Genomic DNA, 27,427 nt, shown 5'->3' with positions numbered 1-27,427 from the left:
TCAAAAATAATTATTTGCGTCTTTTATTTCAAAGAGTCTATTCACTTGCATATTTGTTGATCGATAAAACTTAGGATTTTGCTAAGCATACTTAATGGATATTGCAACTTTCTAATGGATTACTATGGTGGTTTGAATATACTTGGCCAGGAAGTGACACTATTAGGAGGTGTGGCCTTGTGGGAGGAAGTGTGTCACTGTGGGGGTGGACTTTGAGACCCTTCTAGCTGCCTAGAAGCCAGTCTTTTCCTGTTTGACTTTGGAACAAAATGTAGGACTCTCAGCTCCTCCAGTACTCAGATGCTGCCAGGCTTCCTGCCTTGATGATAATGACCTGAACCTCTGAACCTGCAAGTCAGCCCCAAATAAATGCTAGTTATAAGAGCTGCCTTGTTCATGGTGTCTCTTCACAGTAATGGAAACCCTCACTAAGACAATTACTTAGTATATAAAATTAGTATCACTTAGAAATATATGTGGAAATATAAAAACTAACATTTCAAAGAGTTAAAGCTGTCTCTGAAAGCAGGACTAAGGGGGACAGTGTTCTTGGAGAGGGTTTTGTACTACTGGATTTCTAAAATTATGCACACATTAGTAGCATAAATACTTATAAAATAAACCCACCCATCCAAAGATTTAGGGGGTCAAACTTGTTACAGCTGGTTTCCCCAAGTTTTTCTTTACATATTTCAGTTTTAAGTGGTGTATATTTTTTATCTAGTAAAATTTGTTTTTCTCTAAAATATGAATTTATCCTAGCGGAACTTATTAACTAGTCTTATTTACTTCTCCAAATCAGCTTTAAGTACTCTTAAATCAGTTATTTGTATGGGTTGTTCCTACACGATCTATCCACCAGGCAACAGCTGATTTCTGAGACTTCTGAGACAAAACAACCAAGAATAAGCGGGGCTCCAGGCAGTTCCCGTAAACTTGAAGGCTCATGCGGAGATTAACGTCACTTCCCGGGTCAGTCAAACGCTATGGCCACTAACGCGGAGCAGAGGCGGCGGCCGGGAGTTGGGGTCGGCGTGGTGGTGTTGAGCTGCGAGCATCCTCGTTGCGTCCTTCTGGGGAAAAGGAAAGGGTCGTTTGGAGCCGGCAGTTTCCAGCTTCCTGGGGGCCACTTGGAATTTGGGTGAGCAGGACGACCTCGGGGAAGCGGAAGTCTCGGGAATGTCACTAGACCGCACTACATAATCGGTCCGTGTGAAGCGCGTCAGTGCGCAATTGAGTTCCGTGTGTTCTCTGTGGCCCCGGTGTCCTCTGGGATCCCGCCAGGAGGGGCCGCTGTTCCAGGACCGGGCCCCATACGTCCTCGCTCTGCCCTCTCCTGGCTGCAGGTGGAAGTCGTTTGTATTTCTTGTTTTTTGTTTTTTTGTTTTTTTGTTTTTTTTTTTTTCCGGAGCTGGGGACCAAACCCAAGGCCTTGCGCTTCCTAGGTAAGCGCTCTACCACTGAGCTAAATCCCCAGCCCCCAATCGTTTGTATTTCTTAGTGCTTACTGAGAAAGTGGATGTTTATGAAAAACTGGGACTCTTCCCTTTGTCTCATGAGATTAAAATATATCAGTTTTGTGAGACTGGTCCCGCCGCTTCTGAGAGGTGGATGTGTCAATCCCACGAGGCGGAAGAGTAGTGAAGTCAGTTTCTATGCAATCGTGAAGAAACCCTGGCTGTGCTCAAAAAAAACAAAAAAAAAAAACAAAAAAAAAACAACCTAATCCGAGTGTGTAGCTTAAAAATAAAAGTATCTTAATCACCCAGATCCAGTGTGGTTTCCTATAGTAATGTATAGTAATATAAAACACTTGGAAGGTAAAGCTTCAAGACTTCCTATGCCTTATCAAGTACCATACTTGATTTTATAGACTATTTAAAAGGAAATCCTAGACCTCGTATTTTCCGTGATTATCTTGGGTCACTATTATCTAATAGATTTATTTATTTATAAGAGACAGAGATCTGCTTGCCTCAGCTTCCTGAGTGCTGGGATTGTGTCATGGCTGATTGACTGGAGGTGCCCCTCACTGGCTGTCCATCATAGGGAAGGGAAACATTACCAGGCTGACAACTTCCTTCCTCGTGAAGGTAATCTGTACTTCCTGTGTGGCCTGGAAGCACAAGCTTCACAAGCCCCTTAACAAGAATCACATCCTTCTCTGTTGCCTAATGGCTCAATTTTGAAACATGAGGAAGGCATTGAATGTACTTTCAAAACACAACAACCCCTTAAGAAAGTTAATGTTTCCATTTTCCCTGAGTACAGTTGACTCAATAGCCTGGGTCTTGTTGGTGGTGATAATGGATTGTTTTTTTGTTGTTTTTGTTTTGGGTTTTTTTGGGGGGAGGGAACATTGAGACAGGGTTTCTCTGTACAGTCTTAGATATCCTGGAATTTCCTCTGTAGACTAATCTGGCCTCAAACTCACAGAGAACCACCAACCTCTGCCTCCAAAGTACTGGGATTAAACGCCTGTACCACCACCCCGCAGAGAAAACCTGGGTTCTTACCTGACACACTAAACTGCACCCTTACTGCCTAAGTCTATCTCCAGGCCTGGGAATTAATGCTGGTGGTTAAATGTTAAGTTTTGTCTAACATAAAGCCGTTTGGGTCTTCACTAAATATAGAATATGCATAATGTTTAGATGGAAGAGTTTTTTATCATCTTAAAGCATAAACTAATTACTGTTGATTTTACTTTATACCACAACTTTCCAACCAGGAATCTCACCTCATGCAAACACTGAGCAGGCTGTGTTTCTTTTTCCAGTGAGACCTGGGAAGAATGCGCTCAGAGGGAAACCTGGGAAGAGGCTGGGCTTCGCCTGAAAAATGTGCGCTTTGCTTCGGTGGTAAATACTTTTGTTGAGAAGGAGAATTACCATTATGTCACCATATTAATGAAAGGAGAGGTGGACGTGACTCACGAGTCAGAACCAAGGAATATGGAACCAGAAAAGAATGAAAGTAAGAGAATGGGATAAAACAAGGTGTTATTCCTCAGAGCATCATTGCCATGTGAAGAGAATTGGATTCTCTTTGTGTCTGTGCCCTCAAAAATTCATGTGTTGGAGCTAAGAATGGGGACTGTAATCCCAGCACTTAGGGGATAGGGAGGAGAGACAGAAAGATCTCTGGGAGTTTGAGGCCACCCTGGTTTACATAGAAAGTTCCAGGCTATCTGGGCTACATACAGAGATAACATCTCAAAAAGAGAGAAAAAACAAAAACAAAAATCCATGTTGAAATTCTGATCTCGGGTGATAGTGACAGGAGGGGAGAACTTTGGGACTTGGAGGACAAAGTTTAGAATGTACTGCTGTGACAAAATGTCCAGAATTAGCAGCACAAGGGGAAGAAGATCCTTTAGCTCTGAATTGTTAAGTTCTAGCCCATGGGCCTGGGCTTTGTTGATTCTGGGCCTTTGGTGAGATGAAATGTCCTGGTGGAGCTATAGTAGAGGTTCCTCACCTCCTTGCCTCACAGCAGGACTGAGGCAGAGTGAGAAGAACAGGGCGAAGTCTTCAGAGGCACATCTCCATGGTGTTGTACACGGTCCACACGCTCTAAAGTTCCCATCACCTCTCAAAATAGCAGCAGCCACAGCTCGGCTCCACTGTTCACCACAAGACTGCATTGAGCACTGCATACTCAAGCACGACAGCCCACACATGGAATTGTGCTCACATGATAGAGACCCAGAGAGATCCTCACCACTTCCTCCATATAAGGATACAGAGGGAGTGTGGCTGTCCCATGAGCTGGGAAATAGGCCATTACCAGACATCAAGTCTTGCCAGCATCTTGATCTTAGACTTCCATCCTGCAGAACTATGTGGAATGAATGTCTGCAAGCTGTCCTGTGACAGCAGCACAGAGACAGTGTAGAGATGGGGAATTACGTAGATCCCAAGGGATGTAAGATACAGGCAACCTGTATTCCTGCAATGGTCCCTGCATTGTCCTTATGACTGAGGGCCCAGCGAGACCACCAAACTGGACCACTCCATGGTTAGGGAGAAAGACTTATTTGGAGAAATTGAAAGATGCTATGGCCAAGTGGGTTGCATGGGGGGAGGCACAAACTCAAAACACACAACACAGGCTAAGTGAAAGGTGGGGAAAGCCTTGACGGTTTTCAAGAAGTAGTCTGTGATGGGAGGGAGCCTGTTAGCTAGCACCTCCTGGAAGTGTAGAGTGGGGTGGGTTATAGGGAAGTGGATCCTCGCTAGCCTCGGACCAAGATGCGTCAATAGGCAGCTAGTGCTGCACTAGCTGAGCTGTAGAGGCATAAAGCCAGTGGAGGCTCCTCCTGGCAGAACCCAATTCACAAGTTCTGGAGGAACGATGATTTTAGGCTTGTGTTTACCTACCAGCAGTCCTTCTGTATACCTGATGGGAATCCGGACTGTAATGCAATTTAGACATAGTCAGTGACCCCATCTGGGGGGTCCAGTTTTGATCTTACAGTTCCCTGTGACCTTGGCCAAGTTACCTGATGGTGGGCTGTTTCCCCTCATCTATAAACACTGGACACCTCAGATGAGTCCAGGTAAGGACTGAAGGCTTCGATGCATGCGACCCGGTCTCAAGCAAGGAAACAAGAAACAGTCCACGGTTTCTCCATCACTGTTCTCTCCCCTTCTCAGGGTCCTCATTCTAAATGTGGGTTTTATTTGCCCAGCCACGCTAGCCCAGACATTGCTGTAGGTTTGAATGGTGAGCAGTCGCTTGTAAATTCAGCTGTGTTCTGAATATGTGATAGGTTAGTTCACCAAGTGCAAACCCCTCGCTTTCTGCCATCTGTGTGGACTGATCGTCTCTTTCTCTTCTAGGTTGGGAGTGGGTTCCCTGGGAAGAGTTTCCTCCCTTGGACCAGCTTTTCTGGGCTCTCCGTTGTCTAAAAGAGCAAGGCTATGATCCATTTAAAGAGGACCTGAATCACCTGGAAGGGTACAGAGGAAAGCACCTTGAAAAGACACCAAAGATTCCTTGATTTAAAAAAAAAAAAAACTTCAGTAAATGAAAAATTCTGTGTTTCAGGACAACTCAATTTTATCCAGAGCTGTGTGGTCACTGGTCTATTTGCAGTCTCAGGAGAACTTGTAATTCAAAAACCTTAAGAACCTCTTCCCTGGGAGTCACTGGGTTGTCTTGAGACATAAAATAAGATGTGTAGGGAGCTTGTGGTTCATTTTCCGCATTACTGTGTAGTTACCATTGTCAGCTGCATGGAGGTGAACACAACAGATTGCCTTGCTCTAGTGCAAATAGAGGTCGGAACTCAAATATGGCCATTCAAGTTCAAAAGCATTGTGCCAGCAGCAAAATTCATCATGCTTGACGGTTTTCCTTTTCACTTCTAGTCACTTGAATAGAATTTTTAAATGACAATTCATGTAGCTAGAGAGCTTAAGAAAAGCAGTAGGCTGTAACCCTCTGCTATCTGAGAGAATCCATGGTAAATGTGAGACTAAGCTGTGGATCCCACTAACGGCCAGGTCCTCTGCGTCTCCCTTTCTGAGCCTAAGATTGGGGTCTTTGCCTGTTGGGATTATACAGGGTAGTGCTGTGGAGGATTTCTTAGAGGTCAAGAGCTTTCCAGAGCATCACAGCCAAAGGCTGGTTGGCTGCTCTCCATCCCCCACCCCCACCCCCAGCCAATTGTAAGTTTACTGTAAGAGATTGAGCAGTGAAATGTCTCACAGAACAGCATGCGGAACTACATGTTGTCTGCTGTGAAAGCTGACACATCAGGCTTAGCTAACGCTAAAGCTTCTAACCAGCCCATTCATCCTGATGTGTCCAGGCTTGGATTGCGTGTGCCCTCCTCTCTCTGGTCAGGCATAGCATAGTTTTCTGGCTGATGTAGTTTCTGTTACTGGGCAGTCGCTGGCCCTTCTGCTGCACAGGCCCCCACTGTGCTCTTATGTGAGGCGGTTTTTCACCTCTGCCATCTCTCTGTCCTGTACAGGTGCCACGTGAACCCTTTCCCCTTTACTTGTGGATCTTGTTCTTTACCCAGTATTCGTTTCACATGGGCTAACTTTTGATCGGGGCAATGGAGATGGTTGGGGAGTACTGGCCACACCTCCTGTGCACAGCCCTAACATGGTTGAAGAGGTCTGTGCCTGCACAGCCCAGTTATTTTTATAATGGTCAGATATTAACTTCTTCACTTATTCAGTCTCCTGTATCTCAGGCTGGCTTCCAGCTCTCTTTGTAACCGAGGATAACCTTGAACTCCCAATCCTGACTTGACTGCCCTGACGCTGATTCAATCTACATCCCCCTCTCTCTAAGTGGCTGGTGCATCATTAGTTTTCTGGTTGCTTTGTTCTGATACTGGGGGTTAAACTTAGGGCTTTACACATAATGGGCAAGTGCAAAGGCAGTAAGGGAAGCCAGCTTCCTTCTGTCGGGTCAGACATTGAAGAGATTTGCCAAAATCTAAAATGACTTTCTCGCTGAGTACTTTATAAAAACTATGTTAACATGCATTTGATTTTTATTATATGGTCAATAAACTTTCCTGATCTTAATTTTCTAGTGTTAAATATTATTTCATAGGCGCTTAAAAAATAAAATCTGATTTTTAAGGTTTTATAAAGGCATCCAAACCTAAGAGGGAGCTGGACGTTTAGCTCAGTGGTAGATCATCTGCGAGGTTCAGTTCAGTCCTCATCTCCAAGTTAAAAACATTATGAAGACTATAGGAAAAAAATGGCACCCAAAGGGGTCCCGCATGAGTGCACCAGCCCACAGCTCATCTTTCTTTATAAGCTCACTCCTGTGAACTGACATCTCTAACATTTGTAGTTTGCTCTTTTAAAATACTGAATTGTGATGTTTGCTAAATTTTCAACTTTTTTTCAAAGTTATAATGTGCTACAATAAATCTCATCTTCTCTTACTTATACCTACGTACTTGTCAAAATGTTTGCGTTCAGGTATGATAAATGTATGGTCCTTAGGCTTCTGGGTCTAGGGAGGTGGTTCATTGGTTAAGAGTGCTTGTTGCTTGTCCTAGAACCCAGCATCAATGTCAGCTGGCCTGGTACCCTTGGGACATATGCCTGCCTCTGCCACACAGGTACTGGGACATGTGCCACCATGCCTGGAACATGTGGGTTTTTAGTAAGAATCTATTTCAAATGTTAACTGGTACTCAATAGAGGGCCAAGTTCACTTTTATGTTACACTGTTTCTTAAATGTTGTAATAATTACTATGTTTGCAGTAATATTTATCTAAAACTGATAATTATATGAACATCTTAGGCACAGATGTTAACTACTTGGTAGCTAAAAAGTTAAAAGTAACTGTTTTAAGAAACTACAGTAAGAGGTAAAGGCGGGTGACTGCAAGTCCCAGACTAGCCTAGGCACCTTATATAAACAAGGAGACACAGTCCCGTAAAAAGAAAAAAGTCACAAGGAGACAAGGTGATGGCATGAGATGGTGGCCTTCTAAAGCCTTCCATAAAATTTACCTGATGTTCATGTGTGTCTGTGTGGTATGGGAATATAATAAATGTTTTCAATTATTAATGATCTCAGAAACTTAATTGTGAATACCAGTTAAGATAGTCATTTTATGGTATATGTTCTCATATATACCAGAATCTTATTTGAACATTATAAAATAATCTGGATTTTTTTTTCTAGACAGGGTTTCTCTGTACTCCTGAAACTCTTCTCACTCTGTAGACAAAGTTGGCCCCAAACTCAGATCTGCCTGCCTCTGTCTCCTGAGTGCTGGATTAAAGACATGTGCCACCACTGCCCAGCTTAAATTCAACTGGATTTAAATGTTTCATTCCTACCCTGAAGGTGTACCTAAATTTAAAATATCTATTTTTTAAAAATTGAAATAATTAAATACAAACAAAACCAAGTTTATTTACACAAATTACAGTATTTACCACATATAAATATTGACAGTTGTCACTGTAACAGCAGACAACTTCACTTTCAAGTGAGCACTTTTTGAAATATCACAGAGCTCCATGCCTCTGTTCTTGTTCTGCTACCCTGATGGCTCAGTTTATTACATAGCTCAAGGCGGCCCGACACTCCCAGCAATCCTTCAGCCTCCCAGGCGCTGGGACTAAGGCAGGAGCCTGGCTCAGTGCCCTTGGTAAGTACTCTCCATGAGTTGTGCAGTTCTCCTTCAGTCTCATCCCATAGCTGCTATGTACAAACCAAGCACAACAGTAATTGTGACAAACCCTCAAACACGTGTGTAACAGATGAGAACCAGCAGTTCTGGCTACAGGAAGAAAGACCACTGACTTTCCTGGGCTCCTTAGAGGTCTGTGCTTTCCATTTCCCACTTGACAGAACTCTGTGGCAGTGGAGTCTGCATGCCACCCCTTTCTCAGTCAGAGTCACTGCTGCTGCTTGAGGAATCTGTTGACATAACCTCAACGTCATCTTCATTTTCTTTGTTGTGCCCGGGAGGCTCCAACAGAAAGTCAGTGCTATGATTTGGCGGCAGCATGTTCACAGACATGTCATTTGACTGCCATGGGTACTGTGGAGCAAGGACATCTGAGGAGAAGAAGCATAAGGGATTGGTTCTACTTGTGATCCATCTACTCGATCCCCGCCCTCTATGCAAGAATCTTAATCTTATCTACCTACCCACTTACCTTACAGTACCAAGATCTAACAAGAAGGATTCGCAATACTAAACACAAATGAGCAGATTCCCAAACCCACATGTTAACACAGAAGTGATAGCTTCAGAAAGCACAGTCCCCCACTTATGTCCTCTCCTTAGAAAGATTCTCTCACATTAAACATGGCACCTACAAAATGAGCTTATTCTATTTGTGAGCATGCCTCAGAACTGCAAAAATGCTCTTCAGAGTGGTCACGATAAGGGAAGGCCAGGCCTGGGGAGGGTGATAGGAGATAGATGCACGTGAGGGACAGAGTGGCTTAGGTCAGTGACCTATGCACCACTGCTGGGTCTTTGGATGAAGCACAGAACAATAAACTGGTAGGGAATCTATGTAACAATATTGGTGCCCAATGCTAGACACTGCCTCACGGCCACCTCTGAATAACCCTGTCGCTTGAAAACGCCTATCCAGTTAGCATTACCTGGCAGTCTACCTGCTGCAAGGGCATCTCCCGGGAGGTGACCATTCACACCACTGGTAGAAGGATTGTTCATCTGACCCAGCAATCCACTTCTCATCTCTAAATCAGTTGGGTATGGCCGTCGAGGGTCTCCTAAAACAATAAAGACAGCTTTTAACTCAGGTTTAAAATCATGTATATATTCTTGAAGAATTAGCTGTCCTTGTTCACACTAAAGGACCGGAGCGCTTGTAAGACAGGTCTCAGCAGGTAGTCATGCTAGCCTCAAGGCTGCAGGCCTGCCCCGGCCTCTTCACAGCTGCCTACGCTATGTGCTACCACACCTTGCCTGAGGTTACCATTACTATTCTCAAGCTGGGTACGGCGGCACACAACTTTAGTCCCAGGTCTCAGGAGGCAGAGCGAGGCAGGACTCTGACTTGACCTGGTCTACAAAGTGAGTTCCAGGACGGGGAGGGCTACACAGAGAAACTGTCTCTCAATGAATAAAAGAAAGGGGGCTGGAGGAGAAAGAGACTATATTATATTAATTTTTTAAAATCATTTATTTTTCTTTTATGTGCATTGGTGTTTTGCCTCATGCATGTCTGTGTGAGGGTGTCAGAAGTCCGGGGGAACTGGAGTTACAGACAAGTGAACTGCCATGTGTGAACTTGGGATTGAACCAGGTTCTCTGCAAGAGCAGCTAGTGCTCTTTATGACTGAGCCATCTCTCTAGCTCCCAATATTAATTTTCAAAATGCACACATTTTTGTTTCTTCTCTGAATCCTCCCAGGAATATACATTCTATGTTTTGTAAAAAACATGGGGGTGGTAAAAAAAGTAGGGGTGGTGGGCACATCGCCTATAATCACACCCGTAGCCCAGCATTTGGAAGTAGAAATAGGACTGCACAGAGGCAACTCAAGGTGGAGGTGGGACAGCTCAAGGTCACCTTCAAATACATAAGATAGAACCAGACTAGGAGACATAAACCTGTCACAAAGAAACATACACAGACTAGTTTCTACACCTCTCCAGTTTTATCACAAGAACCTACTGTCATTCCCATCAAAGAGGGACACTGAATAGCAGTTTGGGATGGCACCCACACCCAAATTTGGTAATATTTCTCACCAGGAATTACCCATCCTCAGACTGCAGCCACCGTCATTGTGTTCAGCAACAACAAACACCGGTCAGGAGTGAGCAGAGCCCAGTTGGCTCTCTCCATCCTCCACGGAGGCCGCTGCTCCAGCTCTGGTTTCCCATCTCCTACTTGATCTGCAGTGCTGGGACTGCACTGTATTATCTTTGCTGTCCCTAATGCTCCCGCTCTTCCCGGCTGGTGAACTGCGCTGGGTGTTTGTTCTGTGACTGCCTCTCAGGCTGAGGCTTTGCAGGAATATAATGGCACTGAAGGACTGGCTCTGGCCAGCCTGGGTGTTACAAGTATATGAACCTATTGCTTTGAAAGTGTCCCAGATTGACCTATTAGCACTAAAAGTAAAATGGAAAAAACACTTCCCATCACTGCTTGGTAAAAACAATGTAACAGGAATTAGTTACAGTATCCTTCTGTGTTCTACACAGGCACTTAGAATGCTACAGATGCACCTCAGGACGCTTAACCTGCATTCATCTGAAAAGAAGCACTGTTACCTGGAACCCAAGTCAGTGGAGCACATACAGCATTGCTGGCACTGATCCTGTGTGCGTACTTAATGATTTCTTCAGAGGAGATAGCGCCTGAGTTGAGAAAACAGAACAGGACAGACCATTAAACACAAGCTTAGAAGAGCACACGTCACAGTCACACACCACACTTAACTATCAGGCTCATCTCAGCCATCTATCCTCCCAAACACCTTCATGTACACCAAAACTGTTACACATATATGTCTAACTAAAGAACCAAGGCACCCACTCGGCGAGGTCAGCTACCATAAATCTAAGGCCAGCATGATAATGCTCAGTAATCTCCATTACTGGCCGACGGCAAATGCAGAGCTCTTCTGAATGTCACAGTGAGGAACAGTAAACCAAGGGGAGAGCTTTTCGTTCCAGCAACATCCAAGCGGCTAACCAAACAGTCCACATCCTCTGTGACCACAAAGGAAGAGGCTCTACATGGACTGTGCACCAAACAGAAACAGCAGTTACCTCTGAGGAATGGGAAGATTTGTACTCTATGAACTCTAGACCTGTTTCAAAAAGCACTATGGATTCCTACCCAGTCCTGATTGATGGACTCAGCCACCTCTCCTACAGGCTTGCCTCTGCTACAGAAGCCCACCCGTCTCTCTGAGAATATTAGCCGTTTTCTTGGGTATAACAATGAGAAACAGATTCCATACCGGCAAGCAGAACAAGTCAGATAGAGAAATGGTTAACTGTAACCCAAATCCACAGAGCATTAAAGCGACAGCAGAGACTTCACTCTCGGTCTCCTGACTAGAAAGTGTAAGGCCTAAAGGCCGAGCGGCAGGCACGTGTACAGCTGATGCTGACTCCAGTGTTCCCTTCTCAGGTAGTTGTGTGGATTCCGTCATTATCTCTGCCTACAAGATCCAAGCTCACTCCTGCTCCTCTGTCTTTCCAGTCTGTAAACCACTGTCGTCACTACACATGTGAATGAAAAGCACGAATCCCTTCTATTATTCTATACTGAACTACAGGAGGGCTGCGAGGTACGGCTACCCTCTTCAGGATGCCAACTACACAAACACAGTACACGCTACAGTGGATAACTCCTGGGCACCCTTTCAACAGCCTGACCGTAGTAGTTTTATCAACTCATGTTTTATTTTCATGTGCATGCAGGTGAGAATGTGTGCATGTGTATGTGAAAGCATGTGAGGGTAGGCACATACACAGCTCTATGTGGGTTCTAGAGATCACATGAACAAGCTTTTTAGCCACTGCACATCTCCCCAGTCCTCATCAGCATCCTAAGACACAGGCTTGTATCTCAGTCAGGCAGCCTTCCCATGGTACCAACCTTTTCTTGCTTTCTCTATTGACTTGAGTTTCTCCTTTGCCTGGTAAACAGCTGTTGCCTAATTTGAACAAATTGAAAATACAAATTATTCTTAACTATATCAAGCATAGTGTTTAGATACACAAAGTTACCTACAGAAACATTATACAAGAATTGGAAATCCCTGAAATTTATCGGTCACCTGAAGCCCCACTTAATATCATTTATATCAGACTAATTATCAATTATACTTAATGAAAGAGATGTATTCACAACTCAGTCTCCGGTTAATAATTACAAATACATGAGGAGGGAACCCTGGGGATGGAAGGTTTCCGTGGGAATAGGGTAGGAGGAAAGATGAGGGACAGCAAGTAGAAAGTGTCCTTGGAATGAAAACACACCATTCCTGCCTAGACAGGCAACAACAACAAGACCAAATGTGAATTGGGCCACTGTTCCAGCCATGAGACAAAGGCAAATTTTCCTTTTTCTACTTTTCTATATTTTCTGGTAAGTAAATATTACTTTCACTAGGAAAAAAATAATGTTTAAAAGCATTTACCTAAAAATCAGAACAAAATCCCCAAAGCATTCACCTGTGACAGTTCCTTCTTATAGGCAAAACACATGCGCGTAAAACATTTTATAAATGGGAAACTTTTAAATCGTAGAGAACAAAGAAACACCTAATATAGAGCCTTGATTGACAACTCCCCAACTTAAGATGGAAAAGCAAACATATCAATGAAATTTTAAAGACTTTGTGAAACGAGTACATGTTTACTGACCAAAAATACTTCATAGACATTTTGATTACTTATATCAAATCTTAATTAGGCCAAAATACAACTCCCTATTTTTATAATTTAAAACATTTAAATAAAATATATAGCTCAAAAGTAATACAGGCTATCTGAAAATAAAGAGGGGGTGGTGGAGGGAGGAGGTCACTGAACCATGGCTAGGATGTCTCTTTGAAACTTGTCTGCAATCCCAGCACTAAGGAAGCTGAGGCAGGAGGATAGCCACCAAGTTTGAGGTCACAGTTGGCTATACAGTAAAGCCCTATCAGGCCATCTAAAAGGGGTAGGGGGCTAGAAAGGTAGTTCAGTGGTTAAGAGCTTTGTCTGTTTTTCCAGATTTGATTCCCAGCAATCACATGGTGGTTCGCAAATACATCTGTAACTCCAGTTCCAGGGGATCTGATGCCCTCTTCTGGCCTCGACAGGCAGCAGGCATACATGTTATATACATGAGTACATTCAGGCAAAACACTGATACACACTACCCCCCTTCAACCTATGACAACAGCCCTTTTCTCAGAAGAGAATGAAGTGGCCTCCCTCTCTCAGGACCAGCCTCAACTCACCAGGATTTGCTCTGCCTCCTTCAGCTGTTTCTGCAGCTGCTGAATATCACTGTCTCTCTTCTCTACTTCTTTCTCTAAAGCTTGCATTTCATGGTGGACTTTTCCCTGATTAAGTGCTAATTTCATTAGTTCTTGAAAGTCCCCATCTCGGTGAATTAGCAACTCCAAGACCTGTGGAGCAACAGTTATTCCATCAGACGGCAGGATCATCACGGTTAGCACCGCAACACAAAGAATCTATACTTGAATCGGCTAAGTTTGTACATTTTAACACCTTGAAATAATCTTAATCAGCATTCCACTTATAATTATGGGAAACAGTCTTACTATCAAGAATGGCCACTCCTGCTCCTCTTCCACGAAGAACACATCTTTCAGCAGTAGTGCCATGCCAAATTCGAGGTTTATTCATCTTCCAAGGATAAAATTTTTAAATTTATCCATAAACATACAATGGAATAAAGGAAAAAAAAACTCCTGCAAAATCTACTGCTTTGAGGCAACTTTGAAATGCAAGTGCACTAATACACTAGAAGCTGTATCACACCCAGGATTACTTAGAAGGCAGAGAGCCTAAAAAGAGGAGGCTAAAACCCAGTAAAGCGAAGAGATGGTATGCAGATGTGGCAAAAGGCCACAAGGGTTAATGTGCAACAGAAGCCTGGTGTTCACGTTGTAGCCCTTCATTTGCTAGCAGAACAAGCACAGGAAAATCACTACCTCATGAGCCCATCCTCGTCTAGAAAGAAAGATTCACTAACAACATTTATTATGTGGTGTTGTTATATGCCATCCTGCTCTGAAGACTCTTGACATAATGCATGTTATAACACAAAAGAGCTCATCAGGCCAGGCGTGGTGACCACTTCTGTGACCCCAGCACTGAGGCAAAGGCAGGAGAATCAGTAAGTTCAAGGCAAACCTGGGCTACATAAAAACCCATCTTAAAAAAAAGAAAAGAAAAGAAAAAGAGCCAGGCGGTGATGGTGTACCCCTCCCTCCCTTAATTTAAACCCACTTTTTATTTTTCACAGGTTTTAATAATCACACATTACTGTGAACATAAAGACAGTGAAATTTTAAGGAGAGGAGGCAATTTATATGGACTCTTTCTATTCATCCTTCAGAATGGAGGTTTCCAAAGGGTGCAGGAGTGAGATATAACACTGGAAGAATACACGTGAAGCTTGTGTCACTGAACTTAGGACCAGGCACAGCACAATAGAGAACTGTAGAGGCTTTCAAAGAGACTGCTGTATTTTAACACATCCTTACTAAACAAAACATCCTCGGTGAACAATCGGAAACTCCACAGTGTGGGCAAAGGGAGTTACCATGAGAATCTCAGCACCATTTCTCCAGCCTCTTCACACTTGCACATCAATATTTGTTTAAAAAAAAAAAAACAACTTTTTATTGATCCTCTGTGAATTTCACATCATTCACCCCAGTCCTGCTCATCTCCCTGTCCCCTCAATAACTGCCCTTTGCCCTTGCAATCTCCAACTAAAAAAAATTTTTTTTTTCGGAGCTGGGGACCGAACCCAGGGCCTTGCGCTTCCTAGGCAAGCGCTCTACCACTGAGCTAAATCTGCAACCCCCTAAAAACTTTAAAGCACAACAAACAACAAAAGCAAAGCATAGAAAACAACTCATCGTGGAAGCTGCCGTGTCACAGCGCGTCACACAGTGTGTCCCTCTGTCCATCTTCACTTGCAAATGCTCACTGCAATGGGTCACTGGTCTGGTTTGAGACCTCTGGCTTCCGGGACACCATCAATATTGGATCCTCCCTGGGACTCCTCCCCGTTATCCTGCTGTTGCCCTGTGTCATGGATCCTGCAGCTTTGGATCAGCAGGCCTGGCCCTTTCACATGTCCCAACTCTTGCAGATGATATAGATTTGGGGAGGAACGACTCAGAGCGCTGGGTGTGGGCCTGGGTGGCAGCTGTCAGCCTGCAGCTCTGCTGCGTCTGCACCATCGGGGAGCTCTCCAGCACGCTCCAGCTAGGCCACCCAGTGCCACCAGAGGCAGGAGCCAGGCCAGCTCTCCTGCTCTCACAGCCTCAGGGCTGGCTTACTCATACCTTCCACCAGCCCCGGTGGTGCAGGCCCACTCTCCCGAGTCTACAGCTAGTGAGTGGGCAAGGCTAGGTCTCCTGTATTCATGCCCTTGGGGCCGACTCTGGACTACCACAGATGGTGGTGCAGAGGTGGGGGGGCAGGATATAAAGAGGGGATCACCCCTGCACCCACACCATCTCAGAACAAACAAGTGGCAGGGCCCACTCTCCCAAGTGCTCCAGCCAGCAAGGGGCAGGCCTGCTCTCTCAATTACTGTAGGTGATAAGTGGGGGGGGGGGGGGGGGCCGCGGGGTGATGACGACGACACCCCACACCCAGAACACGTGGCAGGGCCAGCTCAGGGCTGGCTCACCCATGTCCCCTCGACCCGGTACAGCACTACTGTGTACAGGGCCCACTCTCCCAAGTGCTGCAGCCACCAAGGGGCAGGGCCAGCTCACACACTCTTATGACCCTGTGGTGACCAAAGTAAGTTTCAGGATAGCTAAGGCTACATACACAGAGAAGCCTTGTCTTGAAAACTACCCCTGCCACACACACACTCACACACTCAAAAGCAAAGGATAGGGAGAGAAAGGAAAAAGAGGTTTCTGAATCAGAAAAAGAAAATAAAATGCATCTATCTACTGGAGAAAATTAGAATGAATGAACAGTATAGATAGCTTCTAAGAGTGATATCCATTGACTTCCACTCACTTCAAGTTTCACTGGGATGAAGCAGCAACATACAGGGTTTGTACTAACAACTTCCTTCCAGCATACTGTATGTCTCTATTTCATAAGGTTTTATTGGTTAACTCAAAAGTCAAGGAATAAAGTCGTATCTAAACCATGAAGAACCTCAAGTCACAGAGATTTGCCTACCTGGGACACTTCAGTGCTGGGACTTAAGGTGTGGGCCACAATGTATGGCTAGGAGCTTCTTAGGCACAGTGTTACGGAAGTGCCATAAAGAAAAGTACCAATGTGCCCTGCACAGTGACACGGGCCTTTAATCCCAGCAATCGAGGGGGTGCGGGGGAGGGGTGCGGGTTGGGGGTGCAGAAGCAGGCCAATGGCCATGAGTTTGAGACAAGTCTGGTCTGCAGAGCAGGCAGAGAGGCACTCTCAGAAAAAAATCCAAAAATAAAATAAAGTAATGCTTTTTAAAAAAGTATCAATTTAAAGATTCACACAAAATAAACATAAACTTTCAAACATTAAGTTATCTTTTTTTTTTTTTTTTTTTGAGATAGGGTTTATCTGAGCTTGCTATTCTAGAACTCCCTCTGTAGACCAAACTGGCCACGAAGTCAGAGATCTGCCTGCCTCTTCCCACGCAGTGCTAGGATTAAAAGTGTGGACCACCACTGCCCAACATAAATAATTTTAATATAATAATAGTAATAATAATAATTAATAATACAACCATTTACCTGATTTTCCTCTTCCAGCTGTAACAGCTTCTGATTTCTTGAAATTGCAAGCATTTCTATAAGTTCCCTACAGGAAAAACAACTATCAGGGTAAGGTGAACTCGGTATTTGGGAGGACTCTGGGCAGCCTGGGCTATCTAGTGAAACCTTTTCATAGCGCACTAACAATTTGTTAAAGTAAATACAAAAGAAACTGTTTAATTGCTCCCTGCCCCAATTGATTGTTGGGTTCATGGTCCTCTCAACATGCTGGACACTCAGAGTGACTGTAAACACTTCAGCAGTCACCGGCTACTGCACACGATCACCAAAGACTCAGTTGTGATTAAGTGGCAGTCTCCTGACTGGACTGTGGGTCTGCAGGCCAATAGAGCTGCCAATTGTGTAAATTATGTCTTCCTGTAAGACGGTACAGATTGCCAGGGCTGCCTTCCCTTGATAAGGCTCTAACTGATAGACTTGAGACAATCAGGACAAAGTGGAGTATGACATCCAATTTAATCTATCTCGGCCACACACCAGTCACCCCGCCTTGTCCTGCATGACATTTTCAGGCTTTTTCAGATGCTGGACTACCTACCAGACGCTTACCAAGCCTGATGATTTTACATGCAGCCCATTTCTTAGGGAAGCTTGCCCTGCTGCCACCAGAATAGAAATCCCATCCGTGGACTGCAGAAGGCTACTGCTCAACCCTTATAAACCTGGCCCACAGCAGTTTTAAACATTCGTCTCCCTCGTTGCCCTGGGCTCCTTCGTGTTGGCATCTAGTCTCCTCTTGACTACAGTATCCCAACACTTTGTATCCGGGAGGGAGCGTGCTTTAAATGTCTGTTCAGTGTCCATGAATGAGGGGGCTCGGATCTGGTCCTCTTACCGGCAACTACAAAGTTTTGACTGTCTTGGGGTCCCAGGTCATTGTGACTGAAATATCCCCTTGATAGGGGAAATGCCGCCCAAAGCCCCGGAAGGCAGTTGACCCCACGTCCATCACGTTGGCCGGAGACTCCCCAGCCCGCCTACCCAGTCAGAACCCACAGCCGAGCCGGCCGGAGCAGGCTCCCAGGCCGCGGTTACCTCGACAAGACCTCCAGATCTTCCAGCGCAGACAGAAGCCGCTCTCGCGTACTGCCAAGGCCTGTCATTCCTGAAACGCCTCCCATCCGCTCCTTTTCCTTCTCACCACTTGAAGAAGCCGCCATCGTCCCACTGCCCACCAGCCGTCGCATGCGCAGTGCGAGCTAGCCGCAGGAGGGGCGGGACCGGTAGACGGAAGGAAGAGTAATAGAGGTCGGGACGGAGTGGTCCCGCTAGAGCGCCGCCTATCGTCCTGGAGGTGCACTACAGTTCTAGCGCCATCTACAGGGCAAAGGAGGCCTTGTGGCGGGTTCCAATCTGATACCTCCAACTGGACCCAGAATGAGAGATACAGTTCCCAGTCTCCTGGGTCTTCTGTTTCCTCAGCATCAATGGAAGGTTTCTAACAAAAGAATTTTTAAGAAACTGGGGGAATTGCATACTTATTAACTTCTAGTTTGTCTGTATTCCAATAATAATATCCCAGCCATCAAGTTTGGTCTCTCATGAGGTTGTAGTAAATTTGGGGCAGGAGGTAAAATCCTTTCTTCCCTCCCTACTCCTTTTTTGGTAGCAAAGTACATATTCTTGCCCTATAGACCATGCTGGCTTCGAACTCAGAGATCTTCCTGCCTCTTGAGTGCTGGGATTAAAGGGGTGTACCGCTGTGCCTGGTTACTAAAATTTGGTATCTTAACCATTGTGTGCAAAGGATTCACTGGCATTAAATTTCTGTTAAGCAAGGCAGTTGTGACACATGCCTTTAATCCCACACTCCAGGAGGCAGAAGCTGGCAGATCTCCTGAGATAGAGGCCAGCCTGGTCACAGAGTGAGTTCCAGGGCAGCCAGGGCTACACAGAGAAACCCTGTCTCAAAACAAAACAAATTGCAGTTAAAAAACATCCCAAACCTCTTCATCTACTAAAATGTAAACTGTATACTCATGAAAGAGCGACTTCCCATCCCTGGAAACCACACTGTACTTTCTGTTTCTATCTTACTATTCTACTCATTTTGTATGAGTGGAGTCACATAGGCTGTTCTAATTTGGGGTTTCTTGGTTTGTTTTTGGTTTTTGGGAATTTGGCTTTGTTCTCCTTTCTTCCTTTCAGACAGAATCTTGTTGTGTAAGCTAATCCCAAACTAAAAAGGATCTCACCTTCTCATCACAACCTCCCAAATGCTGAGTCAGTACACCACGCTCATTCATTTAGTGAATGCCATCATGGTCCATCCACACTGGAATAGGTGCCAACACCCTCCCTCGAAGTCTGACTTCTCTCCTTATGTGCTCACCATACCCCCTATCTGATGGGCACTTACTGGGTTACCTTCTTGGTTGTTAGAACTCATCCTTAGTCCTGTTTGTATCTTCCAACAAAATGCCTTGCTCACTATTCAATGTGACTGTTGAAATGAATTAATCACTAGCGTAAACAGTAGTTCAAGAAAATAGTGTATAAGTAATTGGCAGAGCACACATTCCAAGGCAGGTCTGGGTGTTAACACTGAAGCTGTACTTCCTTCTACTCCTGCAGAAATCAACACAGTAAGGAACTTTCCCTACCAGGAGAAGCCATGGTTCCAGCTACTGGCAGTGAGGACTTCGTGGTGAGTCATGTGGTCTAGTTCTGCCCACTGTCCTGTGGAGTCCGACTCCCGGACTCCAGAACGGACAATTCCCCTGGAGACTCATATTTATAAATCCACTCATAGCACGGCTGTGTAATTCAGAATGTCAATTTGTTCACTTAACAATGAAAAAGAATGGTGCCGAGCATATTTCCCCATAAACAAACCTACAAGAAAGTCCATGGCTGCAATGGTTGTTTGGTGAACTTAAATTAGAACAAATGAGGAGAGGCTACACACTTAACGATGCAGCCATGAGACCGAGTGGCTCCAGAGTGTGGGGAGAGCTGTGTTAGAGATCAGAACGTGTATGGTCATGCAGCAGGTGCCTTCTTCCCTCTACAGTGCAAGGGATGCACAGACTGTGTGTTTTCTGCCCTTCCCCCATCTTTATGGTCGCTTCCTGTGATCATACCGATCATCAGGCATCATAATGAATTTTATTTATAAACATGAATAAAGCGCCTAACAGAAACATACAAAAGGTTAATGCCATCACCTCCGGAGCCACACGTGCTAGCACAGGCCGCTCCATGGAGGCAAATAATTTTAAATATGACTTTCACTGTTTGCTCCCCAATTTTAAAATGACATACATATACACTATGAATTTTTTTTATTTTTTTATTTTATTTTTTTAAATTTAGAGAATACTTTATTAGTTTTTATAATCAAACCCACGTAGATAAGACCTTACATATTTAATACAGTGTGTTACCCCTGTACAAATGGAAAAAACTTAAGTTCAACATTTCTAGACCAATATGGCTGTTAATTTCTGTACAGTGCCAACTCAACACAGTAAACGGGGATACTTTTTTCCAAAGTTGACAGCACAGCTAAAGTTTCCAAAAATTCAAATTATATATCTGTATATATATATTTATATTTATATAAAAAGACCAATAATAGCAGTGTGTTATGCATCAACAGCAGCAACAGCTTTTCCAGGTTCTGCAGTCATCTGAACAAAACTGTAGAGACATCCAGCACACTCCATTAAAAAAAAAAAAGTAAAAAAACAAAACCCGAGAAAACAGCACAGTTCTATTACTCTTGTGGTACCTGGCACCATTTTTTTTTTTAAATTAGCTTCTCAATCATCATCTGGAAAGAAAACATTCTGAGCAACATCATTAAAAACAGCTCTGATAAAGCACGGTCACTACTACGTATCATAAAGCAGGTACAAGCTATTTTACATCCACAGAGGTATGATACAATACTGTCCTACATCTATAATACTAGAGGATACAATTTAAAAGGCATTATTTGAGACTTGATTCTACTTTTCCAGCAGAGGGCCCAAAGGATGGTGTGACACAGCTTTGTAAAGAAACATACTCTAGACAGGATTTCCTTTCACTAGTGGCACAGTTCTAAGGATTCATTCTCTCCATGAATGTCAGCTAAAACCGTTATTAAAAAAATTATATATCCCTAGAACAAAACCGTATAACCACTGGATTCACATGAAGATGCCCTAGTGGAGACAAGCTGGACCTCACCTTACCAACAAGCTATCAAATCTGTTATGTTTAAACAGTGAGACCTCCAAGGAAGGAGATGCCAAGTAGTGCTTCAAAGCTTCGGACCACAATCAAACACAGCATCCTTTTCAACAGAAGCAGAAGCTCATCTGAATATGCTCAAGGATGCTGACATCAACATTTAATCATCTCCTCACTCATCCAGGAAGAAGGGGAGATCAGTTACTACTGTACTTTATTGTGTTCAACCAAATCACCATGTTACAAAAATAGCAAGCTGCCATAATAAAAAATAAGGCTCCTCTATCCTGCACCAGATAGCATCATTTTACTTTCAAGCCTAGAAATTGCACACTTGTATATAAACCAACCGAAGATGAGGATTGAGAGTTCATCTTGGTGGATTTTTCCTTTGATGAATATGAAGTGTCCTTCCTTATCTTTTTTGATGACTTTTAATTGAAAATTGATTTTATTTGAATTTTTTTAATACATTTCTTTCCTACACGATGAATCAAGACTCTACGACTCTCCAATGGCCCTCTCCTTTTCCTCCGTCCCAGTTTAGGATGACATAGTCTGTGAAATCCACGATGCACACACGTCCCACTGTTGTTTGCACATTTCTCTGTAGTTGTCGTTCGAATCAGGTGTCCAATAGAAAGCTCCACAGGGATTTCTAAAGAGAAGACTTTCAAAAGACCAGATACGTAGTTCTGCTCTATGACAGCTTTACTTGGTTATACATTTATGATTTTTTTTTACTCAAAATCTCAACTACATAACTCTAGCTGCACTAGAATTTTCTTTGTAGACCAGGCTGACGGATCCCTCTGCCTCTGCCTGCCATGTACTGGTATTAAAAGTGTGTGCCCCACCATGCTTGGCTATATTATGAATGTCTTACTGTGGATAAGAAGTGTGAAAGTTTGAAGACAGGTCCTTTAAAGAGATGATTAAGTTAATTGAGGGTTATTAGGGTAGGACCCTGTCTAATTTGACTGGTACCCAGGGATAGTCAGCGATGTGCCAGAGATATGAGAAAAGGCCCTGAGAGGACAGGATGAAGTAGCTTTCTGATCCTAAGTGGAAGCCAGGTTTGTCTGCTCCAGGATCCTTGGACTGAAGGGCTGATCTCCAAAATAGTGGAACTGTGGGAGCAGCCCCAGAAGCTCACACGGAGGACTTGCATGTCAGTAAGCAGAGCTCAAAGAGCTGCAGTGCCTCACATATGCATGTGGTCTTTTTCTCTCCACAGGTCTTTCTTTGGTATAGCTCACTGAAGCCAGGACCTTCTCAGTATCAGGCAAGTACTCACCACTGAGCTACATTCCCAGGTCTTATTCCCATCTTGATATGTGTTGCTGTCTTGTCAAGACCTCAAGCTTTGCCTGCTACAAAACCCTGAATCTCCAACGACCCTAACTAACTGAGACTGCATAATCAGTCTATGTCCTCCCCACATCCTGGCGTCCTTTTACATTCCTGCCTGTCTGTCTCCAAGCAGCCAGTCTCCTTGGCCCTTCCCTTGAAATTTAGTATCTTGCTTCACTCCGTGCACTAATGCGCTAAGAAAGGAGGCAAAAATCAGAAGAAAGGGCTTCTGTAGTCTGTCTTCCATAGTCTGTCTTCCGCAGTCTGTCCCCACTGTGTGCAACCACCCACCTGCTGCCTACTACATGGGCAACAGTGTGGAGAACTGAACCTTTTAGGAGGTGAGAGGGAGCCCTCGTGAATGAATTAAGGTGGTTAGTTACCAGGGAGTGAGTTAGTTACTGGGGAGTGTCCCTTTCCCTCCGGCAGGGCCCTTCTGCTCTTCTGTCAGAAGGAAGGTCCTCACCATACAGACTTTTCAGCCTCAAGAACCCAGAGACAAAAAACAACTTTCAGGAGCTGGTTCTTTCCTTCCACCATGTTCTGGGGACTCAGGTCTTCGGGCTTGGCAACAAACACCTTTCTCATCCAACCAAATTTCTATTCTATATACATTACCCAATCCAGGATGGTGTTATAGGAGCACAGCATGGACCCCAGACACTCTGCAGCTCCCCAGCCTAGCCACCAGCACATCCATACACCAATATCGTACTCAGAAATTCTGCTTTTTTTTTTTAAAAACTCCATTGTATGGGACTACTACACAGTGATGCAGTAGACAAAGTGGGCACTAATAAATATTGAGTTTACTATTGATAGGGATGCTGACATTACTAAAGACCAGCTACAAAGGGAAATTAAAGACACTAAAAACAATACAAAATGTTACAGATTGCCTGTAAGCAAGAAAGTAAGAAAAAGCTAATTTTCAATATTTTACCTTCACATATCTCTCGACATACTTTAAAACAGATCCCAACATGTGAAACATCCTCAACTAAAGATGGGATATCTTAGCTTTGGCGCTGGACACCACTGTGGAAACATTGGTCTATCACCTGCTTCTACTCTGGAAAGCTCTTTTCCCTCATCATTTCCCAAATCAGGTCTACAGGCTCCTGTCTGAGATCAAGGGTGTGGTGGAGGAGCAGAATTAGACATTTCTCTCCCAGGAGCTAGGAATCAAGGGAAGGAGCCAGGTCCACGACATTCATTAACTATTCTCCAAGAAACGAAAAGCTCCGACTCTACCTGAACGCATGGGCCTCAGAGCCTCTAATCTCAGAGGGGAATATACCTACCTTAATGTCTCGCTTCAGTTTGTGCTTATCCGTGGATGGTCCCCAAAACGCCATCTTCGCTGTTACTGAATACCACTTAGGGTTTCTGAAACTCTATCTCCTCTAACTGGGAGCTAAGAGTAGTAGCATATATATTTATAATGGTAAGACTAGGGAGGCTGAGTCAGTAAAAATCATAAGTTCAGGGCCAGCCTGGGCTACACAGTGAGCTCTCTCAACAAACAGCAGAAGCTACTGGGCCAGAGGTTGTTGTGTATTAGAACACGCGCACACACACACACACACACACACACACACACACACACACACACAATGTTTAAAATCAATTACAAAGCCTCCAAATGTGTCATCTGATTTGTTTTTCAAGGTACCCAGTAAAACTAACCAAGCTTCTGTGCACTAAGGAGATACACAGTCTGAATGAGCTATGCTGTGACACCTTCCTCAGAAGAAACCTACCTCTTCCAGTTCAAAACCACACTGCCAGCAGGTGGGATGGCTCAGCAGCTAAAGACGCTCACTGCCAACCCTAACAGACGAGAGTCCCGACCCCACAACCCACATGGAAAAAGGAGAGAACTGACTCCCCAAGTTATCCTTTGCCCACAGGATGCACACACATACAAAATAAACAAAAAATATAGTTACAAAAAAAGAAACACATAATATGGCAAAAAATTTCCAACTGTGACACATTCTATGGTAATTAAAGTCATTAGCCCCTGTGGCAAGTGTAGCATCTGATATTTGAACCCCTACATTCTCTACTTTAAAGATAAGGAATTGTTTAGGATAAATCTCTCCTCCTTAAATAATTGTGGTGTGGTTTCAAAGGAGAGGCCAGAATTAATCAGTTCTAAAAATAAAGTCCCATGGGTTCCCTGAAATTTCAGACTTCATTGAGGACTTTCTGGTTGTCAGTAACTAAAGCAAGGTAGGTGGCATCTTCTCACAGCTTCTTCTGATAGGTTCTTTTGCTTATTTTTGTTTGTTAGATGTTTTTAGGGTAAGGATCTAATGAAGCCCAGGCTGGCCTCGAGTCCCTGATCCCTGATCCCTGATCCTTCTACCTCAACCCTCCAATTGTTGAAATTACAGACATGTGCCACTGCACAGGTTCATTTACTCTTTGACAAATGTTTCCCAAGCTCTGTATGTTCTGAGGGTCAAACTAAGTGCTGGGCCTTTTGAGAATGAACAAAATAACAGTAGACAAGACAACCGTTCCTAAAGGAGCTTAGGCAGATGTACGAATGTGTAAAGGGGCTTGCTGGGAAAACAAGAGAACCTGAGTTCAAATCCACAGCAGTCACGTAAAAGATGGACATGACCATGTGTGCCTGTGAGCCTGGTGTTGGAGGATGTCCATGTGTGCCCGTGATCCCGGTGTTAAAGGACATTTGCTGGGCAGTCAGACTGGCTAAAACAAGAGCACTCCAGGTTGACAGAGACCCTGTCTCAGAAAGTGAGACAGAGACAATTGACAAAAACACCTGCATCCTCTCTGGCCTCCAAGTTGATGCTCAAAATGCACGCGGGCGGGCGGGCGGGCACGCACACACACACACACACACACACACACACACACACATACACACACACACACACACACACACACACTCACAGAGCAGGGGAAGGGGTGAGGCAGACAGACACACAGAGAGATTACTTAGAGAAGAAGGTAAAGGCCTAAAACCTTAAGGTAGAAGTGCCCTGGGCTTAGTGTTCGAAGGTGGAACTGAGAGGGCCAGGGAAAGGGATAACTCAGCCAGAGGCAGATCACCCCACCATCATCCTTTCTGTTTCTTTCAGATAAGATCTTGCTGTACAGCTCCACTGGTCCCGGTACTCACCACGGTGGAAATCCGGCTAGCATCAGGCCTGTGACCTCTCTATCTTCAAATGTATGAGCCATCAGCTTCTTCATTTAAATGTGTAACAAGAAGGTCCTTGCCGGATGTGGCTACATGTCTTGGCCTTCCCAGCCTTAAGGCCATAGCATTTCTGTTCACTGTGGTGATCCAGCCTAAGGTATTCTGATAGTAGCACGGAATGATTGGAGGTGGTCTCAGCTGGCTCAACGTCTTCAAGAACCTTCTGAATTTAAGAACCCATGGTAGAGACTGGTCAATAAACCAATTAATTCTGCCAATGTACAGTCAACTAACCAGTACAAATGCAGCTAACCACCATCTGAATTGGTTCGGCCAAATTCTAATTCATGGATTTCAATACAATAATCATTTTTGCTCTTTTCTGCCTGAGACACACAGGATGAGGAAGAAGAGAAAGAGAAGGAAGAGGAAAAGGATGGGGGAAGAAGGAAGAAGAAAAGGAGGAGGAAGGAACAGAGGGAGGACAGGAGAGGGAGCTAAAAGGGAAAAGGAAAGGAAAGTGAGATTTAAAGAGAAAGAAAAAAGAAAAATTATCCCAGGCATGGCTCCGACTTGTGAGGCTGAGCAGGAAGACCGGAAGTTTAAGACCTAACTAAACTCTACTCTAAGACCTATCTAAAGCAAGTTTATGCCTGCCTGGGAGCCCAAATGAGACCCTCAAGAAAAGAGGCTGTAGGGTACGGGGGAGTTTCACAATGGCAGTGTGCTTGCCTAGTACATGTAAGATTCTGAGCCTGACCCTCAGCACCTCAAAAAGAAGTTATACAGAACTTGTCTTTCACAGACTAAGATGTTTAAATTGACCTTCCGCCCAGATCCTTTAACCTTTGTACAGTTTGTCCTACCCCTGGAACGTGCTTAGCATTTTTTTGTCATTCTCTCGAATCTTCTGTGAAGGTCAGTTTTACATTCATTTCAACCTTTGTTTTCTTCCCGATCAAAATATTTGCTTTGGCTGTGCTGTGCGCGAGAGTTCCCAGAAACATTTCCTTCAGCTGTTGGTAAGTCCGTGGGCTTCCTGTCTTTCACTCTGGGAAGACAATTCAGAAAAGATTGGCTGTAATCTCTTTGTTTTCCAGTTTCCTTGCATTTCAAACGAGTTTGCTTTTACCCATTAGCCCTCACATGATAGACAGATGCTTGACAAATGCATAGTAATTTGATTTAATTCCTAAAACGTTTGATGAGCTAAACAATATTGGCACAATTTGCCTCAGACTTCCTTAACCTTGGGGCTGAATGTTTATCACAATCCAGAAATAACTATATGGCCCTGTGCACAAATGAGTCACTGTACTCTACCCACAAAGGCTTGGAGATAAACACAGCTTAGTGCCAGCAAGTGCAGAATTGTATCCACCCCAAGACCCCCACACTGCCATCCATTGTGTCTTCCTACAAACGCACTGTGATTCCCATCTTTCCATTAACTGTCAGATTCACCCAAAGGTGCACTCTGCTCCCAACCCTGCCCAGATTTGTATCATTAAAGACACAAAGGTGAATTTACTGCTAAATGTTTGAGTAAAAGCAAGGGGGTTAAAGGAGGCTTCTTGGTACTTGTTTCTGCGGAACAGTGAGCTCTTTGTCCTTTCAGAGTCTCTGGGGCTTGGCCCCAGCCTCTTCTTGGATAACATGTTGCTCTTCGTCTTGCTGGGCAGCCGCCAGGTCTAGTTCTCACCCCCTCCCCCAATAAGTTATTC

The 27,427-nt window shown here is 44.3% G+C and overlaps 2 protein-coding genes across 3 annotated transcripts; one reads left to right on the top strand and one right to left on the bottom strand.

Annotated features, from left to right (window-relative positions):
* Positions 1-260: 260 nt before the first annotated feature.
* Nudt15 (nudix hydrolase 15) lies at positions 261-6,932 on the top strand. 2 transcript variants are annotated; one of them, XM_063274151.1, is made up of 3 exons: positions 261-1,141; positions 2,780-2,843; positions 4,845-6,932. In XM_063274151.1, the coding sequence occupies exons 1-3, from the start codon at positions 987-989 to the stop codon at positions 4,911-4,913; spliced, it is 288 nt and encodes a 95-aa protein (XP_063130221.1). In that variant the 5' UTR covers positions 261-986; the 3' UTR covers positions 4,914-6,932. The 2 variants fall into 2 exon arrangements, with proteins under 2 accessions (XP_063130221.1, NP_001099519.1); NM_001106049.2 differs by having other exon boundaries at positions 861-1,141; positions 2,780-2,976.
* Positions 6,933-7,889: 957 nt separating this feature from the next.
* On the bottom strand, positions 7,890-18,165 carry Med4 (mediator complex subunit 4). Its single transcript, NM_001024256.1, has 7 exons — positions 18,029-18,165; positions 16,952-17,018; positions 13,451-13,621; positions 12,100-12,157; positions 10,761-10,847; positions 9,119-9,250; positions 7,890-8,560 (listed from the first exon to the last, which is right to left on the bottom strand). The coding sequence occupies exons 1-7, from the start codon at positions 18,151-18,153 to the stop codon at positions 8,388-8,390; spliced, it is 813 nt and encodes a 270-aa protein (NP_001019427.1). The 5' UTR covers positions 18,154-18,165; the 3' UTR covers positions 7,890-8,387.
* Between the last annotated feature and the right edge of the window lie 9,262 nt (positions 18,166-27,427).

The sequence above is a fragment of the Rattus norvegicus genome, chromosome 15 (genome assembly GCF_036323735.1).
Source record: "Rattus norvegicus strain BN/NHsdMcwi chromosome 15, GRCr8, whole genome shotgun sequence".
NCBI lineage: Eukaryota > Metazoa > Chordata > Mammalia > Rodentia > Muridae > Rattus > Rattus norvegicus.
Note: the sequence above shows the minus strand (reverse complement) of the source record. Positions and strands in the feature narration are given on the sequence as shown.

What these genes read in the sequence shown, in the direction of transcription:
- Nudt15 (NM_001106049.2), top strand. Translation starts at nt 987, where the DNA reads ATGGCCACTAACGCGGAGCAGAGGCGGCGGCCGGGAGTTGGGGTCGGC. An exon ending in GGGGGCCACTTGGAATTTGG is followed by an intron (nt 1,142 to 2,779) that starts GTGAGCAGGACG and finishes TTCTTTTTCCAG; the next exon opens with TGAGACCTGGGAAGAATGCG. An exon ending in GGAACCAGAAAAGAATGAAA is followed by an intron (nt 2,977 to 4,844) that starts GTAAGAGAATGG and finishes TTTCTCTTCTAG; the next exon opens with GTTGGGAGTGGGTTCCCTGG.
- Med4 (NM_001024256.1), bottom strand. Translation starts at nt 18,153, where the DNA reads ATGGCGGCTTCTTCAAGTGGTGAGAAGGAAAAGGAGCGGATGGGAGGC. An exon ending in AGCTGGAAGAGGAAAATCAG is followed by an intron (nt 13,622 to 16,951) that starts GTAAATGGTTGT and finishes GTTGCTCCACAG; the next exon opens with GTCTTGGAGTTGCTAATTCA. An exon ending in AATAGAGAAAGCAAGAAAAG is followed by an intron (nt 10,848 to 12,099) that starts GTTGGTACCATG and finishes TTCTCAACTCAG; the next exon opens with GCGCTATCTCCTCTGAAGAA.